This window comes from Capricornis sumatraensis, chromosome 1 (assembly GCF_032405125.1).
Source record: "Capricornis sumatraensis isolate serow.1 chromosome 1, serow.2, whole genome shotgun sequence".
Lineage (NCBI taxonomy): Eukaryota > Metazoa > Chordata > Mammalia > Artiodactyla > Bovidae > Capricornis > Capricornis sumatraensis.
The window spans coordinates 14,014,708-14,033,289 of NC_091069.1; the positions used below are offsets into that span (position 1 = coordinate 14,014,708).

Sequence of the window (18,582 nt, forward strand, 5' to 3'; positions counted from 1 at the left end):
GGCTTCAGAGCCAAGCACGTTACTTAATAGCTGTGCGGCTTTGAGCAAATCCCTTGTCTTCTCTGAGTCTCAGTTCCCTCATCTGTAAAATGGTAATCATCTCTCCTGCCTCACAGGGTTGTGATGAGGTTGGGATGGATGTATTAGATCATAAAGGATCTGGCCCACAGCCTGGTTTACAGGAGCTGTTTGTGAAATTGGAGTCTTGTGGTTATTATTTCCATGAGGCAGAGGGAATTTTCAAGAAGGTCAACAGGCCTGTACTGTTATTTCCCTGAGAAAACTACCTGACGTGACAGTCTCTGACTCATTTAGGAACTACATTTGACTTGTAGGAATGGATACCCATCTACAGGTGGTTTAAATAGTGAGTCACATTTTCTCTCACATATGGCAGTGGGGCTGCTAGGGCTGGTTAATGACTCTGAAGTGTGATCAACTCCCCAATTTCTGTCTTTCTGCTTACCCATCCTGAGCATGTGCTTCAAGCTTCAGAGTCGCCTTATGGTTCCAAGATGGCTGCTCAAAATCCAGCCACTATGTTCGAATTCCAGGCAGGAAAAAGGAAGAAGGAAGGAAGAGCAAAAGACATCAGCCAGATGCTTCCTTTTATTTCCTAGTGTCAATGCAATTCTCTTAAGCTGTGAGAGAGCAGGGGAGATTTGAAAAGATGACATACTACAAGACGCACATCTCAGTTGCCTGGGGGATGGGTCGGGGGAGGGTGCAGGCAGGAAGGATAAACAAACCAGCGGGTGGGATCTACAAGGATGAGGAGGGCAGAAGTGTGGCAAAAAGAAAGGGTGTTGGGGAACAGTATCACTAGAGCTTTTGGTTTTTCTAGAGAAGCTAGCAATACTGATTTTTATATGTGAAATCTCAGTGCATATATATACAGAATGTCGGTGATTCAGAAAATTATTTGGGGTTCAACAAAGCGTGACTGCCCATCAAGTCCACCGGAACGTGACCTGTGACAGGCTGAGGTATATGTTAAGAGGACTGCTATGCTCATACACAATCTGGAAAAGGAAATTCTTGAAAAGATTTGAGAACCATTCTAGCAAAGAAGGTTCTTAAAAGGCAGTCAGACGGGAACTGGATGATATCAGGGATATTGCTAGAACTCGGTCTCTGTGTGAGAGGCTTTATGATTCTTCCATCCCTTTGTTCTCTCTAATTAAGAATGCTTGCATGAAAAACTTGAATACGTGAGGTTAGCAACCAGTAGGTCCTACAGCCATCTTTCCCAGTCTGTGGCCGAGTACCATTGACAAGTGACGATGTTTCCAGGGGGAGAAGAGGCAGCTAGAGCAGAGGGACCCAGAGAGTGAGCCCCTCTCCCCTCCCTCGGCACCTCCCCTGGCACGCAGCCCGGGTAATTAAGGATGAAGGAAGACATGAAGAACACATCACACCACAGTCAATACATTTCTCCTTTAAAAATGTACTAAGACATCCTGCAGCAACTTTGTCGTAAAAGGTGATCTTCTCTGCTTTCAGATTTGTATCTGAATATATTCCGTCTTGCCAGCTAAATTTGACAGTGAGCGTTTTCTCTTGCTAACAACTATTCTGTCTTTTCCACTTGGGTTTAAATTTCGCTTCATTATGAATTGATAATATTTGTGCCATATGTTAAATCGAACCAAGTGCCCTTCTCTGGAGCACCATGCTAGAGACATATTTGCTGGCTAGAGACCCTCCTCTCTGAGCTCCCACACAAACGGTAGAAGTTGAACTTGGCTTTCATCTGTCCTACCCACTCCTCCTCTCCAAGTTCCTGGAAGAGAACTGGAGGGAACAAAATAATAAACATTCCGATTGAATTTATTTCCAGTGACCATCTCTCATAATGTATTGCACAGATCAGCAGTTTTAGGAGTGAATTATGCTAATGCAAGTCTGGCCATATTCTATTTTTCTTTTCCACCAAGAAATGAGAAATAATGAACTGTCGTCCTCTTGTCTAGAGTTAACTCTATCGAACCAGCTTGTCGTGTCATTTCCTCAGGAGGCACATAACAGTAGCAAGTATCACCATGAATTAAGCACCTTTTTAAAAAATTTCATGATAATTGCTGAGGTGTGGAGACATCTCTTTTTCTGAGAAATGGAAATGATCTGCTCCTTCATTTTGACAGCTTTCTTTGAGGGAAATGCATTTTTGTTATTTTCCTCCCATCGGGTTCCTCATTTGGGGAGCTTTCTGTGTAATTCACTAAGAACACGTTTCCCAGACGTATCCTCCATCGGAATCTGACATCAGTTGGCACAGGCTGCAGTTTCCATTTCCGCAGCCCGAAGATGAAACGGTTTGCCAATACCGGAGTTTATTTCTGGAAAATGGAGGCAGCTTCTCCACACCTCGAGTGTTCGCCTCGCGCCCGGCCGTTCTGCCTGGAGACCCCCCCACCCCTCTTCTCTGTGGCTTCTAATCCCAGGCACCTTCTAAATTAGAACACGGCTTTCTCTTTTGCCTTTTTTTCCCTCCTTCCGCTGCCTTTTCTCGTAAGGAGATATTAATATGCTTCCTAATGTGTAGCTGTGGGGGAGGGGCGGTTTCCTTTTCTGAGAGGCAGCAGGTTGTGTGAGAATGTTCTGGAACAGAAGTGTCAGGGGGCCCTACCTCCCCCTCTGTCATTCACTCCTCAGTGACTTTGAAAATTTCCTCTGTTCCGTGATGATCTCTTTCCAGTAATAGCATGAGACGTTATGCCTGGGATATCAATAGCCTTTAAAAATAGATAAGCTATAAACCAAAGTTGTCTTTCCCAATCCCCACCAGCCAAGATGTTTAGGTAGTGTTTCTTTCTTTCTTTTATAAACAAATACTGATTATTTGTTAACTTTCACCTTACAGAAAGCTCTCCAGGAAAAAATAAGCATCTTTTCTTTCACAGAGAAGGATGAACACAAAAGAAATTCTATAAATAGGATTTTATGGAGTGGAAAAAGTTGGTTTCTAAATTTCCCATGAGATGTCAGTAGTTGTTGAGAGGAAATGGGGATGATAATTTCAAATCTTTCTAATCTTAGACTCCTAATGAACTTGAACGATTTGTGATTCTCATTCTGTGCACCCACGTTCTTCTGATTCTGGGAAGAAATGAAGAAACAAAAAAACCCCAAAATCCTTTCTGGATTTACATCCAGATTTACAACCGGCTCTGCATCATGGAGGAAGGCTGAAAGCCGTCATGTGTGCCAGGCACTGAGCTAGTCCTTAAAATAAGTTTGTATGGTGAGTCACGATATTGTCATACAAATAAGGAAATTGAGATGCAGAGAGTATTAATGACCTGCTCAAGATCACATAGCAAATTCAAGATTCAAACTCATGTGCACTAGACTCCAAAGCTCATTTTTACCATGTACATTTCTAGCCCATCCTTTCTTAGGATTCTTTCTGGTTTTTCCTGTTACTGTATTTACTGGACTTCTCCTCCACTGAAGAATTCATCCCACCTCTCATTAGTAATTTGAGGAACTGCCTCCCAGGGCGTAAGGGGAAATGATTCAAATGATCAAGAGCCACCAAGGCCTCAAGTTTTTATCCCAGACTATGAGATGATGTCTACTGTCCAAGAGCATATCCAAGACTCATCTGGGTCCAAGCTTTGTGTCACTCACTGGACCCAGAATGCCACTTACACATAGTAGACACAAAATAAATTCTGTATTGAGTGGATGGATGGATGAAAAGTTCACTCCAAAGTCTTAACCCTTGGAGACATTCCCTGCTTGAGTCCATTGGTGACCGCGGGGACAAACCTAGGAAAACTTAGTGACCCTGGTTGTCTCATCCCATCCCCATATCCCAAAGTGTCCCAACAAGTCCCCTCTAGAGGCTCCAGCCTTTCTGGGCTACTTGAGACTCTGTCTCTGGAATCTTGTTTCTTCCTGCAGCTCTGGGCTGGGCCACTTCCCCACTTTTTCCCAAAGTTCCCAAGTCCATGGCTGTATCCTCCAGGGGAGCCCTAGATGTGAATCCCAGCTCTGTGGTCTTGGGCAAGTCATGTCCCTTCTCTTGAGTCTCAGTTTACCCAGCATTGAAATGGGTCTAAGAATACCTCCCTCATAAAATGTTATAAAGCTCCAGAGAGCTAATGAGCAGGAAAGAGCCTGGCACACAGATGGTGCCCAAGAGAGTGCCTACAGATTTAGAATTCTCACAAGCATTTCATGTCAACTGCAGCCAGAGTGGATCCCTCCATTTCCTACCCCAGTCCAGATGTTATCATCAACTGTATTTCCAGGTATCACTAGGGAGAACAAGTTACCTTGGAAAGGGGATAGATGGAGAATCATCTTTGGTAAATTACAGCTCCTACTCAAGGTTTGACACTTCTATTTTCTGCCTGTCAGGAAAAAAATAACTGTATACCAGTGGTCAGTCTTGTTTCCCTTTTTATACTCCATTAACCCACAGGGTAAGCCAGGCAGAGTGCCTGTCCTGTGGGGAACAGGTAGTCCAGAGAACACAGACATGATAATTAGAGAAAACCCATAGCTGCTTCTAATGAAGCTTGGGAAATGAACAGCGCGGGTTGTTAGAATACCTTGAAAGGGACTGGAGCGGGTCCCCAGCAGGACCCAATAGAGATAGCCATCTCGGTGACAGGTGATGTGAAAAGCTCTGCGTCCACTGACATGTTGTTACTGGGGCTCAATAACTGCGCTGATGTGCTTTGAAGTCTGCCACGGTGACTTGTGATGGAAATACAGAGCGGAGCTCAGGAGGAAGCAGGATGTGAATTGATGGCTTGAGGAATACAGGCGGGGAAGAAAGGAGAAACGGGCTGGAGGGATGGAAAGAGGGAGGGAAGGCGGGAGGCCAGGAGGTTGCTGGCATATAAGGAGCACCAGCCTCACCAGGGCACTGTGCTGAGCATCCACCCAGTCACGCCAGGGGTGTGCATGGGTTTGGAGAGGGGCCCCTGGAATGCCCAAGTCCTGCTTGCCAATCAGCCCCCAGCCTCTTGGGTTCCTAAGCGAGCTATTCACGCAAGAGATGATGACAAATGGGAAACCAAAGAACCACTTTATCATTAGCTGGGGTGACGGACGTGGACACGTTTGGACGGTTGATAGCAGCATGGAATATGGTTCAGCCCAACAGACAGCTAGCCCCAGGGTGTAGCTTTCAGGATTGCCAGGGCAAATCCAGCCTGGGTGGGGATTCCCCTTCCAGCACAACCCGCTTCAAAAGGGTGGTGCCTCTGGACCAGCTGAGTTCTGCCTCCATTTTAACAGACCCCTCATCCTCATACCCAGATGCTCTGACCGGCAAGCCCCGTTTCTCCAGAGTGGACAGGGCCGCTCACCGAAAGGTCAGCCTCAGGTAGCCTCTGACAGGGCTGAGATGGTTCTAGCTTTGGCAAAAAAAGAGGGAGACTAGAGAGAGATGAGGAAGGAAATCAGCAGTTGTCATGGCCCCAACCAGGTGCCAGGCCCCAGGATGCACAACCTCATGTCGTCTTCACAACGGCCGTGTGGGCGGGTGTTATCCTCTTCATTTAGGAGACCAGCCAATACAGGCCCCAAAGTGAATGGTCCACAGTCATACAGCTAGAAGCAGCCACAGGGCCAGGATTTTAACCCTGGTCTGTCTGATGCCCCAATCATGCTCTTTGCAGCATGCCTGCCCACAGTGACTGTGATAGACTGCCTGGTTAACAGGTCAGGAGGCTGAGGCTCAAGAAGGGGAACTAGTTTAATCAGGGCCATTTGCTCCTAAGTGGCAGAGCCAGATTCAACTCAAGACTTGCCATCCTAAAGTCCCTCCTCTTCCCAGCCCTTTAGCGCCCTTGTGAACCTCATCACAGGAACCTGTAAAGGCAGTGAATGGTTTGCTGCCATTCACCCTCCTCTAGCTCCTGCTGGGTGGGTGGGGGTGGGGCGGCATCCAGGAGGGGAACAGAGCCCAAGCACAGGCACGGAGGCCAGGCAGGACAGGCCGGCTCGGGTCTGGCAGTGACATGTCCTCTCCCATCTTGGGCAGGAACTGCAAGCTCAGCAGCAGCAGCTTGTCCATGGCCGCGGCGGACATCCTCTACATCGATATCACGAGGAGGTGGAACTCCATGACCGTGGACCAGCGGGATTCAGGTACAGCATCACCAGCCTCCCTCATGTCCTGCGGGAGGACAGACAGGGGTGGGCAGCACCTTTTCTCTTCCTTCTTGTTAAGGGTCAGGATGGGGGAGGAAGACGATCATCTTACTGCTACCAAACCAAACTTGGGTGTGTTCGCCCATGCACAGTAAAGCCAAATCTACTGACTCAGGGTGGTGGTAAAGGAAAGTGTGGTGTTTACGGCAGGCCAACCGAGGGCTCCAAGCAGCTCAAAAGGCTTGAACTCCCCAGTGGTTTTCAGGGAAACGTTTTTAAAGGCAGGGTGAGGGAGAGAGTGGCAGGGTCCATGATCAGCTCGTGGACATTCTTCTGATTGGTTGGCTGTGACGTAATCAGGAGTCCACATCATCAACCTTCAGGTTCAACCTGTCTGGGGTCTCTGTGCTTGTGGGTGGCATGCAGTTAACTTTTTCACCTGGTGGGGGTTTCAGTATCTGCAAAACAGCTCAATGGATATGGCTCAGAATATTATCTATAGCCCTTCTGAGGAGGAACTAATTCCTTGACTTGGTTTAATGGCTTCACTATTGTTAGTTTGTCGTGCTTGACTGTTTTCCTTTGTTTCTGCATTTTCTCACTTCTCTGATTAAATTTATTCTTTGGAACTTGGGGGAAGACCTAGGCAATCAAAGTTTTTCTACAAACAAAAAGCAGGCAGAGGATATAGGGTAGGGTGGGGGCCTGTCCTGGGAAGTCTTGGTTACGCCGCCTGCTCTAGACGTGACTAAGGGGATGGGACTGAGTCTGAATTCAGAAGCACGGTTCTGACTTCTGCTACCAAGGCCGTTGTTCAGTCGCTCAGCCGTATCCGACTCTGCGACCCCATGGACTGCAGCACATCAGGCTTCCCTGCCCTTCACTGTCTCCTAGAGTTTGCTCAAACTCATGTCCTCAAAGTCAATGATGCCATCCAACCATCTCATCCTCAGTCAACCCCTTCTCCTCCTGCCTTCAATCGTTCCCAGCCTCAAGGTCTTTCCTAATGAGTTGGCTCTTCACATCAGGTGGTCAAAGTATTGTAACTTTAGCAAGGCTGTGCCCTGCCAAATTCTTAATTCCACCACTGAATCCTTTGCGTAAAGCTTTGATTCCATTAATATCGGGAACAGTTACTTACTCGTTGGTTGGTTCCTCGGTGCACAGTTCTTGGACATAAGCTGGGCCAGGCCCCTGACAGACTGGAGTGAACAGTGCTTGGTTCTGACCCAGAAGGGAGGCGCTGCAGAGTTGGAAGGCAGATGAGAACGCAGCAGTAGGTAGGGTGCCGCATGCTAGGATGGAGGCAAGCACAGAGAGGCTACCAGGAAGCCCAGCAGAAGAGCTTCTTAGCAAGGGGGGACCCAAGGAAGAGTTCTTGTAGAAGGTGGAGTGGGATCAGCTGAGGGACAGAGAGGGACAGTCCCCTCCTGCAGGGGTGTTGCCCGGCCTAGGCAGAGACACAGGTAAAAGGCTCAGGTCACCCCAAGTAGCCTAGAGGGTCTGCAGCAAGGAGGGAAGGGAGAAGGGGTGGAGATGGGGTTGCAGGCACTGTCGAGGCCTTGAAGGTCACACCAAAGAGCTTGATGTTAATCCCCTAGAGCAGGAGTCCCCAACCTCCGGGACCTACTGCCTGATGATCTGAGGTGGAGCTGATGTAATAATAACAGAAATAAAGTGCACCGTAAATATTATGTCCTTGAATCATCCCGAAACCACCCCTCACCTCATCCATGGAAAAGTTGTCTTCCACGAAATCAGTCCTAGGTACCAAAAACATTAGGGACCACCGCCCTAGAGGATGTGGGGCCAGTGAAGGATTCGGTAAGAAGAATCCCCTTTGGTGGATGAATTTCTGATCTTTTTCCTCCCAGAGGGTTTTTTCCTAAAAAGTCATAATTACCATACCTGACATTTGTACAGCTCATCACAAAATTACAGCGGGCTCTCATGCATATTCCCTCATTAAATGTCCTTGTGAACCAGTGCAGTAGGTATTACCACTTGCATTTCACAGCCTAGTAACCTACAGCTCAGGTGATGGCAAGCCCACGGCTGCCTCCTTGCAAAAAGGACAAACGGCAGGGGAGGTCTCAGGGAGCAGTTTTCTCCTGCAGTGGGGCAGGGAGGACATGAAATCAGAGGGGTTTGGAGGAGCAGGTTGGGAGACCCAGACTAAAACTGATGCTGCCGCTTCATATGATGTAAGCTTGAGAAGTCATTTCGCTTTGTCCTGTCCATTTCCTCCTCCATAAACAGCTCCCGCATCACCTGCTCTCTGGGGTGCCCTGTGTCGGAGGGTCTCAAGGTCTGTGGGATCCACTTGGGGAGAACCCTGGGTGCTCCCTGCCAGTTCCTGCATCACACCCCACGTCTGCCCTGGCCACAGCTCCCTGACCACAAGGACCAGCAGCCCTTCCCACAGGTAGCGGTGCCGGGGCATCATTTGCTAATTGGCTTCATGTTTGATAATGATGCTTCCTGCTGCCAGTCATTTCCCACATTCAGAGCATGCTGCCCGGCACTTGACCCATGCAGCGCAGGCTGGGTTCCTCCTGTGAGTAGATGTGATTCTCTCTTTCATACAGAGAAGGAGATCGAGGTTCAGAAGCATGGCCAGTGGGTAAGGCTTTAACACCGAGCTGCCGTCATCCCCTTCTGGTTGCCTCCTCCTCCTGCTAATTGGTCCTGGAGTAAGAGGACCACCCAGCTCCCTACCACTTCCCTTTCTTAAATTCGAAAGCAAGACTCAGGGAATACTAACACCCACTGCCCGCTCCCATGGCATCTCCACCGTCGGAGTTCCCTCCCAGCCTTCCCCGGCAACCAGGAGAGGCTGGAGATGGAGTGTCTTAGAAGCAGGCAGTTGAATTATCTCAAGGACGGAGGGCGCTCCTGTGACAGTCGAGCCGCCCGCTTTCTGCTGACACCTTCAGAAAGTGAAGGAGTGTTTGCTCTGTGAGCTGAATGCGGGTCGTTATCACAGCAGCCTGTGGAGGGGGCCAGATGAGGGGGTGGGGTGGCAGTGGAATTATTAAATATTGAAATTGATCAGGAGTAGCAGCAGGAAGCTATTTATCATGTTTTATTGCTTCAAACTAGCATTACCATCTGGCCCATTGTTAATTCTGAGTAGCTTTTCATGTTTTGTTTGCCTCTCAAATTGTTCCCCATAAGCGGAATCCACAGGGGCTGCCCACAATAACAGGCTCGGGTGAGGTTTTTCTGGGGTCTGCCGGGTCTCTCCGTCTGCTGACCAAGCTGAGGAGATGGGAAAAAATACTTATTTTTAGAACATACTGATGCGCGAATCCGGGGCTGGGACCTTCGAGGTCCTTCCACCCTGCCTCAGCCCCTGGATATGCAGAACAACAATCCTTATTCGGAACTGCAGTTTTGAGATCACCTCCGGTGTGCAAACATCAGCGCTAATGCTCACACCAGACCTTCGAGATGTATAATCAGACCGTGGTTTACAGGCTTCCCCGGTGGCTCAGAAGGTAAAGCATCTGCCTGCAACGCAGGAGACCTGGGTTCAATCTCTGGGTCAGGAAGATCTCCTAGAGAAGGAAATGGCAACCCACTCCAGTACTCTTGCCTGGAAAATTCCATGGATGGAGGAACCTGGTAGGCTACAGTCCCTAGGGTCACAAAAGAGTCGGACACCACTGAGCGACTTCACTTTCAGTTTACAGAGGAGGGTCCTGAGGTTCCAAGAACAAAGGTGACTTGTCTGAAATCCCATAGACAGTGAGTCGCAGAAGCCAGATTGGAACTCAAGCCTTCTGCCTCCTGATCCCCAACCTTGGGCCACACAGAATGGTGCTTATTGTGAGGCAGTAAGTGAAAGGTCAACTCACAGAGCCCATGCAAGACAGAACTGGAGTGGGAGGAGGTACCAGGTCCATGCACTTATCTCCCCTTCCTTCATCCTCAGAGCTTATACTCCTGTTTCCATCACTCCTGAAAGGAAATAACAGGGTCTGGAGGCAGGGTGTGGGGGAGCATATAGGCAGTGGGCTAGACAGTAAAGCCAGAAATGAGAAGCTGGTCTGTGCCCATGGACTCAGGGGCCACTGCTGTTTCAGCTGGTGCAGGCTGGGGCCCAGGTGCCCGCTAAGAAGGTCACTCTAGCACCTCCTTTTCTCAAGGAGAAGGGGCTTCTGAAGTCAGCCACATTCTCAGGACCATGCAGGAAGCTACTGGATATACAAAGAAGACCTTTGTGATTGAGTGGTGCTTTTTTCTCTTGGCAAAGGTCAGCAGAGACACCAGGGAGGCCGCCTTCCTTCCTTCCCTCCATTGTGTAGGGCCAAGGGATTCTCAGGCCCTGGGTTCTAGCACAGGCCTGGCCGGAGGTGTGAGTGCTGTGTGAGAAGGGGGCAGCTTGACCTGCCCCGGAGCTGCTGCTGCAGGGCTGGCAAGAAAGAAGTCAGAAGACAGGTAGAACATGAGATCTCAGTCCCAAAGGGCTGCACTTACTCATTCATTCATTCAACAAGCAGGCAATGAACATGTTACCACATATCATGCCCTACGGGAATAGAAAGACAGATTATTTTATGGACACTATTCTCAAGGGGGGAAAAAAGACAATAGAGATTGTGTACTGAACATTCACTATGTGATAGGAACCAAAAGCGCCTGTTGTGAATCGTTTCACTTAATTCTCACCAGCCCTGTGAGATAAGGGTGGTTATTCCCATTTGATCGATGAGAAATCTGAGGCTCAGAGGGATGAATTTAAGCCAGCATGTCAAGTCTTACAGTGGGGAGCCTGGGATCTGAACCAAGAGCAGTCAGCCTTCGGAGCTCAGCCACGGCCCTTCCTTGATACCCTGCGTCTCCAGCCACACAGATGCGAAGGGTGCAGCTGTAACAGGGTGGGGCCAGCGCTCCCATGGGAAAGCCCCAATGGAGGGGGCCGTGAGGGTGAACAGAGGACACAAGCAGAGCACTTAGCAGCCCAGAAAAGGCGCTCACTACTCGTTCTGTATCCCCGAGGGCCTGGCACAGCGCCCAGAACATGCAAATGCATCTCACTTGGTGCCCAGTGAATGCTCGGTGAGCAGACAAGTGCCAAGATAAAAACTATCCCCGTCCCCAAAGCAGGGCGCTCCAAGGGTGAGGATGGAGACGTATACTCACAGAGGCCTACAGGGGTCTCCCTCTGCTTTCCTACTGTCCGGCATAAAAATGCCAGCCCTGTTGGAATAAGACCATGGCCCCACACCCAGACCCCAGTGTGTCCAGGTGCTAATGCGCCATCCCTTTCTGGAAGCCAGCTGAGACCCTCCTCCTGCCCTGATGGGACTCTGGTACCCACCAAGGGGCTTAAACAGATTCCTGATGCTTGAGGCCTTTACAGACCTTTGAGCTGCATGAGGAGAACTTGCTATTGAAATGGAGAAGAAAAATGGTGTTTGAAAGGATTAGAGAGGGGGAAAAAAAAAAACCAACTAGTAAGAAAAAGCATGCCTGTTGTGCAATCTAAATCTCAGACCATCATTTTAAATAGGCTTGTTATTGATTGCTTTTTAATTGGACCCCAGGTGCACAGAATTGGGTTAATGATAATCCTTGGTTCATGAGACACTTCCATGGAGAACCATGCACGTAGCCTGCTGTATTTAGTTAGCTTCTTGAATTAGTTCTTTTTAAGAATGACATAAGCATCCACACTCTCTCATGACCCAAAGCAAAAGCTAGGACTTGATGATAACATGTATCTCACGCATGGTTCTTCCCTCCCATCTCCCTTCCCCACCCCCAGCCAAACCAGCTCATTTCCTGCCTCTCTCTACCTGAGGAGTCCTCATCTGGATCCCATGCCCATGGCTCCCTAAATAGACTGTCTTCCTCTCTGTTAGAATGCCAATGACTGTTTAGGAGCTCAGTGGAATTTCATAAGAGGCAGTCTCCCACTCTCCAGCAGGCCAGTGTAATTGTCAATTAAGAAAAAATTTTTTTTTCAGTTTCCAATTCTAGAACCTCTAACAGAACACAGAAATCTAAATAAGGATGTTATCGGCAAAAATGGGGTGTGGTAGCCCTCCCATTGCCCAGAATCGAATGAAGAAACATGTTTGTCAGTGAAGATGCAGTTCTGTTACGTTACGGAAATTGCACTCACGAATGCCTCCTTATCACTGAGACTTTGCTCTTACCTCTTTCCAGAGTGGAAGTCACTCCTCTGTGGCGGGAGACAAGGACAGCATCAAGATTGGGCAATAAAAGGCAGTATCACTGGTAGCATCTATGGGAGACAAACATTTCACTTGCCAAGGGAACATCTGAGCTCAGCATCTGGGTATCTGGTTCATCTAACTCACAACTACGGGTTTCGGAACAGCTTTGTTCACTTAGCAGCCAGATGTTTGGCTATTTTAAGATACAAGCTAGGGGACTTCCCTGTGGTCCGGCGCCGAAAACTCTGCACTTCCACTGCAGGGGCCTTGGGTTGGATCCTGAGTAAGGGAACTAAGATCTCACATGCTGCAAGGTGAAAAAAAAAAAAAAAAATGATGGAAGAAAATTAAACTGAATAAAAGTGAAAATACAATATATCAACTTAAAAAATCATATGGGAAAAGTCACAAATTAAAAAAAAAGAACAAACAAGCTAGAAGTCCCTCCCCATAAGCAATGGAAACATGACGGCAAAGCAAGAAGAATGGACTGGAGTCTTTCCTCATCCATGTGAGCACACGCGTGAGACATGCGTGCGCAGTGCACACCTGGCCTCGGGAGGGAAATCAAAGGGTGGCGTAGTTAACGTCTCTTACGTGCTGTGGACTCTTGGACCAAGATAGGAAACATTTCTTCCACTGTTTGGAGAACTCCTAAACTCTGTGCGGGCCTTTGTGGGGCTGCCTGGGTTTGATTGGCAGTGTAGCCAAAGCCGGGCTAACCCTAGGTGGCGCCAGTGGTAAAGAACCTGCCGGCCAATGCTGGACATGCTAGAGACGCAGGTTTGCCCCCTGGGTTGGGAAGATCCCCTGCAGGAGGGCATGGCAACCCACTCCAGGATTCTTGACTGAAGAATCCCATGGACAGAGGAGCCTGGCCAGCTGCAGCCCATGGGGTCGCAAAAAGTCGGACACGGCTGAAGCGACCGAGCACGCACATGCGCAGAACCAGAGCCAAGGGCTCTGGGATCAGACATACCTGGCTTCACGTCTGAGCCTGATAAGTTGCAAACTAGGCGATGTCCACAGGTTGCGTAACGTCCTCTGAGCCTCCCAGTCATCTCCTGAAAAGTGGAGATAATAAAGGTGCCCGCCTCACAAAGACAAGGATGTGGATGAAATGGGGCAAAGCAGAAAGTGCTCAGAGCAGGCGCTCAGTAGGAAACGCTCACTAAGGCAGGGGCTGCTTCCCTTGTGACCACCTGGCTCCGACTGCACCCGTCTCCTGGGACATGCTTCCTGGGCAACATCTTGTGCCAGGCTCTGCAGGTGCTGGGAACAGACAGGAAGAAATGCCCGCCTGGAGACGCTCGCAGGCGCGAGAGGGATGGGACGTGGTGGCGACAGACTTTTCCTCGGAGCCGACGGAGTGCCAGGCCCTCCCTTTCTTTCCCACCAAGAGGGCCCTCAGCCGCCCTTGGCCTGGGCTACTGCTGTGACACCCTGGAGCCTGGCTGCTCCCTCCTCACCCTCCCTGCCCCTTCCTCTTGCGTGGTACTGATACGGGGGTTGGGGGGTGGCTAGGAAGAGGAACCCATGCGTCCAAGGCAAGTGGGGGCAGGGTAGATACTGTGAAGCTGGGGACCTTGAGCAGGAAACGCGGGACTGCCATGTCAGGGCCCCCGGGCCTGGGGAGCCAGGACCACTTTGTCTTGTTCCCCAAAGACCAGCTTTCCCTGCTCCTCAGCCCATCTGCTCTCACTCTGGTGGGCGCCCCTGCCATCCGCTGGCTGCAGCGGCCTCCAGCCTGCTTACTGCATCACCCCTCAACCCAGAGCCCACCATCAACTGCCTATAGTCAACTCCCTTCCGCGTATGCAGCCACCCTTCTCATCACTAGCCTCAGAGGCACTTGCTCCAGCCAAGGTGGCTGGCCAGTTTGGTGTCCCTCCATCGGGGCACTCACCTCTGCCCGAGGGCCCCTTCCTTCACACCCCACTGCCCAGCCTTCCTCTCCAGGAGCCGCCCTCAGGCTGGACCAATCCCCGCTTTCCATCAGCTCCAATAGCCTCCCATCCAGTTCCATCAGATCCCCAATGCTGATCACAGCTCGAATTACATACTGTGGAAAGAGTGTGTGGCCTCTGGCCCTTGAGCTAGACTCATCGCCGCGATGCCAAGTTGTCCCTGTCTTGAGGAAGCCTAGCGCTGTGCCTGGCGCATGGTAGGTGCTCAGCACACGTGGAGGATGGCCGAGGGGCGGGGCCCTGACAATCGGCTGACATCTGTGGGTGTCTGAGTCTCCCTCAGTCTCTCACCAGATTTCCTCAGTCGACTTATGCAAATCATCTGCCTGCTTTACTTTCCCCCAGCTGGAGTGAGCCCCAACTGAGATGTATGTGGTTAGCGACGTACTGAAATATTTAAGAGTATTTTTACTTGGAGGGTTTAGCGAAGCCTGACTTATCCATATACATGGACGGCCCCCTCCATCGAGGAGATGGGAGGCAGGTTTCATGCGGTGCTGTGTCTGGCACGGGCGACGTTCTTCAGCCTTGAAATTATCTCAGAGTCAGATGGGCCTCCCTGGATGTGTGCCCTCCACGCTTACAAAATAGTCGGCGTCGGAATTATTTTTAATAAAAGCAGGCGAGCCAACAGAAATGCCAGCGAGCCTTCCCCCACGCAGACGCTAATCTGGGGCTGCTGCCGCGCACGCTGCACCTTCTGTAATGACTTTCCCCTCCGCGCGTGTCGCCTGGAGGTTGCCATCACCCCGACAGCCCCTGCCTCCGAGCACCTGATCTCCCTCACCCTCTCCATCACCTCCAGGGCCTGGGGATTTCCGCTGTGGTCTGGTTCTACCCCCACCCTCCAAAAAGAGACAAAAGGGAAAAAGCGGGATGATGATTTTTTAATGCAGTCATCTCCTTTTCTTGTACTTGTTGCTCACCATCCCAGATCCTGCAGAAACAGCAGCAGCAGGATGCAGGCTCTGGGAAAAGCAGGAGCCAAGGAGTCACCCAGGCTGAGTTTGGTTGCCTCCACCTCCCATCTAGGAGCCCTGGGTTGGGGCGGGGGCGTTGCTGGCACTTCAGCTGCAGAAACCACAGTTTCCTTTAAACAGGTCAATGACATCGACCTCGGTTTGTTATAAGGACTGAGTCAGGAAGCGTTCGCCTGGCTCTCTCTCTCTTTTTTTCTTTTTTACTTTACTTTAACCACTGTTGTCATTCTTGATGTGTATGCGTGCTTTCCACATTTCAAAACGGTTTTCCAATCTGCTTCTGCACGGAAAGCTCACACTCCCTCTGAGTGTGGTCTTGTTCCCAAGACCCCACTCACAGAGGGGGAAACCGGCTCAGAGTGGTAAAGAAGGCTCAGGGCACAGAGCAGGAACCAGTAAGATGTTGAAAAGGAGTTGCCTTGTTCATGATCTTAGTGGGAAACTTTCTAGTGTCTCACCATTAAGTATTATGTTCCCTGTAGGTTTTTTGTACATGTTCTTTATCAGGTTGAAGATGTCCTCTCTGTTCCTACTTTACTCAGTTTTTATGATGAATGAGTGTTGGATTTTTGTCCAGTGCTTTTCTTGCATCTATGCGTAGGATCATATGATTTTTCTTCTTTAACCTTTAGTTGATGTGATTTGTTGTTGTTCAATCACTAAGTCATGTCTGACTCTTTGCAACCCTACGGACTGTAGCATATCAGGCTTCCCTGTCCTTCGTCATCTCCCAGAGTTTGCTCAAGTTCATGTCCATTGAGTTGGTGATGCTATCTAACCATCTTATCCTCTGTTATTCCCTTCTCCTGCTACCTTCAATCTTTCCCAGCATCAGGGTCTTGTCTAATGAGTTGGCTTTTCGCATCAGGTGGCTGAAGTATTGGAGTTTCAGCATCAGTCCTTGCCGTGAATATTCAGGTTGATTTGCTTTAGGATTGACTGGTTCGATCTCCTTGCAGTCCGTCTTCTCCAGCACCACAACTCGAAAGCATCAGTTCTTCGCTGATGTGATAGATGACATTACTTGATTTTTGAATGCTGAACCAGCCTTAGATTTCTTCATATGTATCTTCCATATGTTCTGTTAAGGGCTTCCCTGGTAGCTCAGCTGGTAAAGAATCTGCCTGCAATGCAGGAGACCCCAGTTCGATTCCTGGGTCAGGAAGATCCCCTGGAGAAGGGAAAGGCTACCCACTCCAGTATTCTTGGGCTTCACTGGTGGCTCAGCTGGTAAAGAATCTGTCTGCAATTTGGGAGACCTGGCTTCGATCCCTGGATTGGAAAGATCCCTTGGAGAAGGGAAAGGCTATCCACTCCAGTATTCTGGCCTGGAGAATTCCATGGAATATACCCATGAGGTTGCAAAGAGTCAGACATGACTGAGTGACTTTCATTTTCACTTTTCATATGTTCTGTTTGATTTATACCTATTTTATTTGGGTGTTAATGTAAATGATGATATGGGATATTTTGTTTTGTTTTTTTAAAATTTTTTGTCACACTGCACAGCATGTGGGACCCTAGTTCCTCGACCAGAGATTGAACTCACACCCTCTACAGTGGAAGTGGGGAGCCTTAACCCCTGAACAACAGGGAAGTTCTTGACGTTGTTTTTCATTTCAAATTCCAAGTGTTCATTGGTGGAATGTAGGAAGTGAAAGTGAGAAGTCATTCAGTCGTGTCCGACTCTTTGTGACCCCATGGGCTGTATACAGGCCAGAATATGGGATTGGGTAGCCTTTCCCCCCTCCAGGGGAATCTTCCCAACCCAGGGATTAAACTCAGGTCTCCTGCATTGCAGGCGAGTTCTTTACCAGCTGAGCCACAAGGGAAACTCAAGGAATATAAGAAAGCGGTTGACTATTATCTAATTACTTTGTACCCTACGATCTCACTATAAGCACTTAGTTCCAAAAGTTTGGTCATTTCATTGGGATTTTCTATTAATGCATTGACAGTAGTGTCGTTTGGGAGTAAAGGCACTTTTATTTCTGCCTTCCCAATCGGTCGACCTTTTCTTTTCCACTCTTGTCTTGTTTTGTCTTGTCTGACAGTATGAACTAAGTCTCCCAGTACAGTGTTGAACAGGAATGGTGAGAGGGGACATCTGTGTCATGTTTCCAGTCTTAGGGAGAAAGTATGTAGTTTCTCAGCATCAAGAATGAATTTGGTAGCTGTATTTGGTAGCTGTTTTTTACCAAATGAATGTGGTTCCCCTTCGTTCCTCGTTTGCATAGATGTTTAGGTTTGTTGTTTATTTTTTGTCATGGATAAATGTTGTATTTTGTCAAATGCTTTTCCTGCATCTATTGATAGAATCATATGATTTTTCTTCTTTAGCCTATTGATGTGATAGATTACATCACTTGATTTTTGAGTGGTGAAGCAGCCTTGCATACCTGGACCAAATCTCATTGTTTGGCATACTGAGGATTTTTGCGTCTATGTTTATGAGAGATATTAGTTCATGGTTTTCGTTTCTAGTAATGCCATTATCTAGTATTGGGGTAATGCTGACCTCATAAAATATGTTAGGACATCTTCCCTCTTCTTCTATATTCAGTAAGAGATAGTAGAAAAGTGGTATCATTTCTTTCTTAAATGTTGGGTAGAATTTATCAATGGAACCATCAGGGCCTAGTTCTTTCTTTTTTTAGAAAGTTTTTAATTATTGATTTAATTTCTTCAATAGATATAAGCCTATTAAGATTATCTGGTTCTCTTTGTGTGAGCTTTGGTGAATTGCATCTTTCAAGAAATTGGTCCATTTCATCTAAATTATCAAATTTGTGGGCACAAAGTTATTCATAATATTTCTTAATTATCTTTTTAATGACTATGGGATCAGTAGTGCTAACTCTCTTTCATTTCTGATGTTAGTAATTTTTAATTACTAACTAGTAGTTTAGTAATCTTTTTTTTCTTGCTTAGCGTGGCTAGAGGTTTATCAGTTTCATTGATCTTTTCATAGCAACAGCTTTGGCTTGGTTGATTTTTATTGATTTCTTATTTTTAATTTCGTTGACTTCTGCTCTAATTATTACTTATTTTCTTCTGCTTACTTTGGATTTAATTTACTCTTCTTTTTCTAATGTCCTAAGATGGAAGCTTAGATAATTGATTTAAGATCTCTCATTTTGTCTAACCTATGCATTAAATACTCTAAATATCCCTCTATGCACTACCTTCACTGCATGCCTCCAAATCAGTAAGTTCTATTTTCATTTTCACTTAGTTAAAGATGTTTTTTAATTTCTCTTGAGACTTATTTTTTTGACCCATATATTGTTTCAGTTCAGTTCAGTCGCTCAGTCGTGTCTGACTCTTTATTAT

At 48.1% G+C, this 18,582-nt stretch overlaps 1 protein-coding gene across 1 annotated transcript in view; it reads left to right on the forward strand.

The window, feature by feature from the left end:
• The window catches only part of TTLL11 (tubulin tyrosine ligase like 11), a 261,643-nt gene that overhangs the window by 219,114 nt on the left and 23,947 nt on the right, over nt 1-18,582 (forward strand). The window contains exon 8 of the mRNA XM_068966426.1: nt 6,005-6,111. Coding sequence (XP_068822527.1) covers nt 6,005-6,111 — 107 coding nt within the window. The remainder of the gene's footprint in view (nt 1-6,004; nt 6,112-18,582) is intronic.